Here is an 8,199-nt window from a genome sequence, read left to right on the forward strand (position 1 = left end):
TAGGCAGCCGGATTTACTCCCACCTTAGTAGGCAGCCGGATTTACTCCCACCTTAGTAGGCAGCCGGACAAGTTATGAGTTAAGAAACTCCAATAACTTGAGCCAACCATGTACAAGACTGAGGTACTATCCATAGAACTTAGTTTTCCTTCAAAACTGAGGTATTCAACATCATCTTTTATTCCATCAGCAGTTAAAATGTGGAATATATTCTCTTAGCTATTAGAAGTTGCGACTCTGTTGCATTATTTAAATCTTATATCCACGTGAAAGAAAAATGTGCACCTAAATATTATTCATATGGAATAAGGAAGTTAAATTTTTGCCACACAATATTAAGATATATGATGAGTGCACTTAATTATGATTTATTTTGAACAATCCTTTTCTTGAATGAATAAAGTATGTTTCAATCAATCAACTCAATCACACCTCTCAGCGACAAACCTGTTTTTATATTCGATTGTAATTGATAGTAAAAACAATTTTGAGAAGAGAAGACATTATCATTTAATCACAACAAAGTTCTATTTACACACAATCAAATTTGTCAGTAATGAACCTGTTTCAGGCTCACCCGAGTCTACTCACAAGACAGTGCACTGTTCCATTATACCCGTAGGTGTTACCCTAATTAATTTTTTAGTTCAGTGTCTGTCAATCGACTGTCTGTCAATTGGGAGATAACCATATAGACAGTTATTAACAATGTGATAACAATTATGAACATAGAATAGACAAAGTGTCACCTTAATCTCTTCGAGTCTATTTATAATTGTTAAATGTAATCAAGTATACACATCCAATGTTAAATGTATTTTCAGGTCCTGTCAAGCGTGTTCGCATTTCAGTAAATGTATATCAAAACACCAGATTGTTTGAAGTCAGTGAAGAATCAGCCGGTGACAGTCGTCAGTATCAACTCAATAGCAACATCATCGCGGCGAAAATACTCGTTGATGGACGCCCAATCTCTGACCTGGACGGTACACAGGTCACCGTTGTGTTCCTGCCAAATAAGGTATGACGGAGTGAGACTGTTTTGCATCTGCGAATATCAGTTCAATTATACCACGCGTGTCTGCTCCACGTGGGAGGGCATCCCGAAGTGACAATGTACATCTTTATCGATTTTGATGAAACGCATGATCATTACTCAAATTAAGTACAAGCTTATGATCTGGGCGAAAATGAGTGAGTATGGCTTTACGCCGCTTTTAGCAATATCACGGCGGGGACACTGGAAATGGGCTTCACACATTGTACCCATGTAAGGAATCGAGGCCTGCTCTTTGGTGTGATGAGCGAACGCTTTAACCACTTGGCTACCCCACCGCCCCTTCGGCGACAATGAGATTCGAATCCTCGATCAGTTGATCTTGACTAAAGATCAGTAAGGTACCTCATGGTCACACTAGCAAACATATATTGATATAGACAAGTATATTGATAAGTACTTAAAGTTTTCTAGTGTTTGATATAATAATTGCTTTGATTATTGCTGTGATATTTGATGGCTATCTTGGGATCTAATATATTTCTTCACTATTGTACAGGCCCTTCCAACAGACGAACGCAGCAATTTAACCACCTGTGGATACTGGAATTTCACCGGAAATGACAACGGCGGATCCTGGTCGACAGACGGTTGTCGTTATGTGAGCGAGGAGAATGGCCGTGATGTCTGTGTTTGTGATCATCTTACGAACTTCGCAGTGTTGCTGGTAATTGTAGTTTTTGTTCAGATCGATAATATACTTGATCATCGATATAAAACCAGTTAAAATAAGTATAACCAATACCATGAGACGAGGTTGTGAAAAGGACTCTCCTAACGAGCACCTCATATTATGGTGGATTCTCACTGATACCTTACACTCTACTGACTCTGAGGTGTTAGTTCTATCCCCTTAACGCCCAGCACCAGGCAGGGCAACAACAAGTTCCATTATTTAACATCTTTTGTATGACTGGCCCGGTGATAGAACCGCCGACCTTCTGCTCCTGGGTAGGACGCTCTATTCACTAGACCTTTAGGTGGTCTACAGTTAAACTGAGAATAAGCCAGGTTATTTGACGTTCCAGCGACGTGCATGTACGCAACTGTGTGATTGATTGCTCTCGTCTGTTTTATAATGCTCTTCCGCTGTGTGAGTTAAGTTTTACGCCGCACTCAGCAATACTCCAGCTATATGGCGGCGGTCTGTAATTAATCGAGTCCAGACAAGACAATCCAGTGATCAACAGCATGGACATAGATCTACGCAATTGGGATACGATGACGTGTGTCAACAAAGTCAGCGAGCCTGACCTCTTACGACAAGCATGGGTTACTGAAGATCAATTCTAACCCGCATCTTCACGGGTTTCTTCCGCTAAGATACTCTGACGCAGTCTCAAAGTGATATTCCACTCAGACACAGTATACTGACTCCGAGCCGAGAAGTGGTATCAGACTAAGCAGAAATTATCAGGGTAATAATTTTACATCAAATAGAAATATGTAACTATTGTAATTTTGTATTTTCAATAAAGTGTAAAATTAAAGGGTGCTGGCATATAGTAAGCGTGTAATTAGCCCAGTGGCCATTGAACACTGGCCGGAGTTGCGTCCCTCATTTCATCCAGGATTCTCTGGTTGTGGGTTTGAATCCCGATTAGGATCCTCTGTCAGCACCATGCCTAAAGAAGGCGTCTCAAAGTATGTGGGTACAACGTGTGAAGCCCATTTCTGGCGTCCCCTGTCGTGATATTGCTGGAATATTGCTAAAACGGCTTAAAATCATACTCACTCAACGTATGTTTTCCGACACATTACACTGTAATGTTAATCACATGAGGTCTAGAACTACACAGTCACAACTCAGTAATATGTGACCAGGCGTTTGCTGTAAACACATTTCAGTCGAAGACCTTTTTCTGGTTATTTGATTGTGTTATATATATATATGCAACACTTAATGTTTTTACGCCACAGTAGCGTAGTAAATAGCTTCTTGTACTGTTGCGGGGCGGTGGGGTTGCCTAGAAGTTAAAGCGTCACGCCGAAGACCCGGGTCCGATTCCCCACATGGGTACAATGTGCGAAGCTCATTTCCAATGGCCCCCGCCGTGATATTGAAGGAATATTGCTAAAAGCGGCGTAAAACATACTCACTCACTCACTGGTACTGTTGCAGCAAAGCAACTGTATGATGTTGTTAGTAATTCCTTGTTATACAATTCCAGGACTTCTACGGGCAAGGCACCCTCACACACACCTTAGCTCTCAGCATCATTACAATCGTTGGACTCAGCCTCTCCATTCTCGGCTTGTCATTGACAGTCCTCACATTTATAGTATTCAGGTAAGCTAAATATTATCATGTTTTCAAAAATTCAAATTTCGTAATTCAAAAAGAAGAAAAAGTATTAATTACGATTTTGGCTCCACAGAAAGTTACGTCGCAACCGTGTACAACAGACGCTGTTTAACTTGGCCCTGGCCGAGCTGTTCTCGTGGATTGTGTTCCTGGCCGGAATCAACCAGACCCAGGACTATGTCGGATGCATCACGGTCGCGGTGCTGCTGCACTATCTCATACTGGTGTCGTTCATGTGGATGCTGATGGAGGCAGTGCTTCACTACTTTCAATTTGTCAAAGTCCTTGGTACCTACATCCCCAAATACATGCTGAAGACGGCCATACCCGCATGGGGTGAGTGTGGGCGAAATCATTTCATTTGTAAAGTGTGTCTTTATTATATCCTAGATGTGCAAACTATTCCCAACAACACGAGTATATTATTATCCTCTGTAGCACAATATCATGGGTGTAGAGGTCATACCGTTCAGAAATGACAGTGTGTAATATAGACACATGTTACGACGTAAATTGTAATAACGCGGTAAAATGTAATAAACTGCGGCAAATTGTAATAACACCGTGGTGCAGTTATTACAATTTACCGTGTTTTTTATTACAATTTACCGCGGTGTTATTACAATTTGCCGCAGTTTATTACATTTTACAGCGTTACTACAATTTACGTCTTAACAACACATCATGTAATAACGCGGACTTTGCTGGTTCAGAACAGGCCCTTTATGTTATTTTCAAGACACAGAAGTCATAACATTTGTCATAACATTTCGTTCACTTGCTGCAATTCATTGGCTGCTTAAAAAGGTCACCTGACTAATATGGCGAATTTATTAGATCGTGACCCAGAGGAAGATTGCATCATAGTAAAATATCCGTTAATAATGAAGGCGGGGCACTTTAGGGTGCCGTATTAGCCGGTTCCTGTAAATGTCCCTAAGTATTAATTGTGAGAAGTACTGATTATGAGAAACGCCATGGCTCAGTTTTTGACATCTCAGTATGAGCTTAAAGGGAAACAACACGTCAAGGAGTAAGGCTTTGAAATATGGACTGGCTCTTACTTCGCGGAATGAACACGTGCTTATAATTATGAGAGAATATTAGGAGTCATCTCATCATCCGCCAAGTTTGACATTTTCTCCACATCATTACAGCCAACACCATTATCACCAGCGACTCATCATGCTTGAAGATGATCGTTTACTGACATATATATATGTCGTGATTTCCAGGTATACCACTTCTCCCTCCCATCATCATCCTGGCCATTGACCCTGGCCTCTACAGAGGAGGCGAGAACTAGTAAGTAAATTCGTCTTTTGTTTGAAAAGAGTATTCTATCAATGGACAAAAGATGTACTACGTTCACACGTGATGTCACTAAACAGACAAGTTGATTCCCGACTTATGGGTCAACCTTTAAGTTACGTCCCTTTAGCGTGTAAGGATCATTTAGTACGAAACGAAAGTTAGATTCGTTCTGATCACGATCGATTGCAGTATTTTATCAGGTTTCACAGGGTGATTTACATTTTACCCCAGGATCACGGGAGTTGAAACACTATTCAAGAACTTCATTGCACCCTGAGCATAAGTGTATTCTCAATAGATGTTCAGTGTGTGCATAGAATGTAACATTCTGCACGACCATTCTTGGAATAAAAATCTTTACAAAACGATACATTTTCGAAAGTGTCAGTATTATTATATTTTTAGTTGCTGGATGTCCTTGACACCTTTCTACTACGGCTTCTCCCTCCCCGTTGGCCTCATCATCGTCAGCAACATCGTCCTCTACATCATGGTGGTGGTCAATATCTGCAGAACGTCATCAGCCGCTGTCCGGAGCTCACAAACAGATCGTGACAGAATAGTACTGAACGTCCGAGCTTCGTGTCTCTGTTTTATACTTCTTGGTAAGTAAAATACACCTGGACGTCTTGAGGTATACCAAACTGCGAGCGGTATAAGCATAATCCCTAGTTTGGTTTGTTAGTTTGAGCCGGACATTGCAATATGACTGCAGGTTGTACCAAATCTTGACCGAATAATCCAGTGAGTGACATTATGAGCGTCGATTCAGAGCTATAAACAACGTCACCACGTTTAACCGCGGGATCAACGGAGTCGCTTACAACGTGTAGGCTGCATTATTACCAGTAATTGTCGCAGTTGCTTTCTTTTCAAGAGGCATGCCGATCTCACATATGTATGTGGTGTCCTTGAGGTTAAATGTTCCATCTTGAGGGGTTGTTGTATTGTCAGCCTTACAGACACATGGGGGGTGTTTATGGGACGAATATTGCTATGTATTTAAGGCAAGTTGACACGCTGTGCTTACCAACTCCAGTTTTAAAGGCTCACAATGTAAGATATTGATCAATAAGATGACGTAAAGAAGGCAATATTATCACTGATATCTAAATAATGATAATAATATACTAAAAGCAGTCAATTTATCATGCTCATTTCTCCATGCACAATGCATGCTCGAAGCGCCCAAACAATCTGATTATTATTACCCGTGATAACCCAAGCTGCCTCTGAGGCGCTAGAAGCATGGAGGTTACATGACTTATCCCACCGGGTACCCATTTCCTGCTGGGTGAACAGAGGCAATTTTGAACAAACTCAGTTGCCTAAGGTGAAACCACACGTCTCATGTTTCGAACATGTTTCGAACTTCAGATTAAATAAGCTATTTGTTAAGTCTAGTGTGTCATTTTTTAACGGTGAACAGTTAACTAATGGTCATCCCACAATTTCAGGTTTAAGCTGGGTGTTCGGCTACCTGGCCATCGCAGATGCTAGGGTGGTGTTCCAGTACGTCTTCACCATCACCAACACCTTACAGGGCTTCCTCATCTTCATCCTCTTCACAGCCCGTAACAAGGAGGTGAGAGACAGCTGGAGAGAGCTGTGCTGCAAGAAGAAGACTCAACGAGCGAAATCGAACTTGTACAGTGTCACTGGAACAGCCAATACAAAGGAATCCACCTACAGCACTGGCACCGATAGTCAGAGTAACACAGCTGTCACTGGAGAGTCTAATGGCTCTGTGGGCACAATGTGTTAAGCCCATTTCTGGTGTCCCCCGCCGTGATATTGCTGGAATATTGCTAAAAGCGGCGTAAAACTAAACTCAGTCAGTCAGTCTAATGGCTCTGAGAAGGAACCTTGAAATAATAACCCATCTGAGCACGTCCCCTGCGAAAAGCTCTGATACTCATCAGCAACAGGAACCGAAATATTAACACCACTGATCTATGCAAAGACTTGACACAATTTGAGACGAGAAAGCATCATGTTGAAACCTTGTTAAGAACCATAGGACATACCTTCATGTCTTTTTCATGGTGCCACCAGTCAATACAATTCCGTCTTTAGAACTACTGACTTAACTCTAGTAAAGTGCCTTTACAGTATATAATTGTCTCTGTGTATTGCTCTAGTGGTCTCTAGATGTGATCCCTTTAGATGGAGTCGTTATATTGAAGTTATGTCATCTTCAAAGGCCTTCTCTGTAAAACCATTTAGCTTTGTATAGTGTCAGGACTGTCTCAGAAAGTATAACGTGAGTCTCGATCTCTCATCACAACATAATTACCTTGTAGCCTTGGCCTGTCACCTACAATTTACCTGGAACCGCATGGATCTATATCATTAGCTATAACATACTAGGTACTAAGGATTACTAATTCTATGAAAAGATTGGTTGGTGCTGTAAGGGAATTCATTAGCAAGGGACAGATGCCTCGTAGTTGTTTGTTTATTTTCAAAATTTATTACATAGATAGAAGTGGGTGAGTTGAGTTTTACGTCGTTTTAGCAATATTCCAGCAATATCACGGCGGGAGAAATGGGCTTCACACATCGTACCCATGTGCGGAATCGAACCCGGGCCTACGGCGTGACGAGCGAACGCTTTAACCACTAGGCTACCCCACCGCCCACATAGACAGAAGACATATTATCTATTGTCACCTTATAAAACATGCACATGCTTTGTGAGGTGGCGTGGTGCTGTGTACTGACTGCCAGATGTCAGGAAAAGCTAAACCATATTGGCCACGGAGAGAAGGTGCATGGCTGACTGTGTTTGTCAAGCTCTAGAGGGTTTTAAGTTGTTAGATCCTGTCCTGTAGTGAAACACCTGTTATATGTGGTGGTCTTTGTTCGCAACAGCAATGCCCATTGTTCACCCAACAAACAATGGATATCCGGCATGGTGAAATGGTAACGTGAATCTTAACATGAATGTTAACCTTCTAGCATTCGAGTGCACGCTGATCCACCGATCGGGGTAATATTATGCCACTTACCGCTTGATTAATGTCGTCAGTGATGTAAACCTCTCTGCCATACGCAGCTGGCACGCCTTGGTATAACTGCGATACTGTTCAAATTGACGTAAAAGTTCTGTAAATGTATTACACTTAAATTGAATAAACTTAATTACACGAACAAATGCTGTGTATAATAACTACCTGTTTGGAGTCTTTTATTTTCGAGGGGCGGTGGGGTAGCCTAGTGGTTAAAGCGTTCGCTCGTCACGCTGAAGTCCCGGGTTCGATTCCCCACATGTACAATGTGTGAAGCCCATTTCTGGTGTCCCCGCCGTGATATTGCTGGAATATTGCTACAAGCGGCGTAAAACCAAACTCACTCACTCACTTTTATTTTCGTTACCTTTTCGATGTCGCGGATAGACCGTTTTCCAGGCGAGCAGAAAGTCGATGGCTTGATTCCAATGGCTGCGACACGTAAAGACGTTACATACTGTTAGTTGGAAAACTTGCATCGCCTCGCCTCGCCTCGCCTCGCGTCGCAGTCA

The 8,199-nt window shown here is 41.9% G+C and overlaps 1 protein-coding gene across 1 annotated transcript in view; it reads left to right on the forward strand.

Annotated features, from left to right (window-relative positions):
• Positions 1-7,848, forward strand: part of LOC124253968 — a 35,394-nt gene extending 27,546 nt beyond the window's left edge. Inside the window, exons 17-23 of the mRNA XM_046687820.1 lie at positions 825-1,021; positions 1,557-1,724; positions 3,229-3,347; positions 3,436-3,698; positions 4,598-4,667; positions 5,082-5,281; positions 6,134-7,848. Of these exons, the coding sequence (XP_046543776.1) occupies positions 825-1,021; positions 1,557-1,724; positions 3,229-3,347; positions 3,436-3,698; positions 4,598-4,667; positions 5,082-5,281; positions 6,134-6,441 (1,325 nt within the window). The 3' untranslated portion in view covers positions 6,442-7,848. The remainder of the gene's footprint in view (positions 1-824; positions 1,022-1,556; positions 1,725-3,228; positions 3,348-3,435; positions 3,699-4,597; positions 4,668-5,081; positions 5,282-6,133) is intronic.
• The last annotated feature ends 351 nt before the right edge of the window (positions 7,849-8,199 follow it).

Source organism: Haliotis rubra, unplaced genomic scaffold, assembly GCF_003918875.1.
Source record: "Haliotis rubra isolate DU_JTF1 unplaced genomic scaffold, ASM391887v1 Scf56, whole genome shotgun sequence".
NCBI classification, from domain to species: domain Eukaryota; kingdom Metazoa; phylum Mollusca; class Gastropoda; order Lepetellida; family Haliotidae; genus Haliotis; species Haliotis rubra.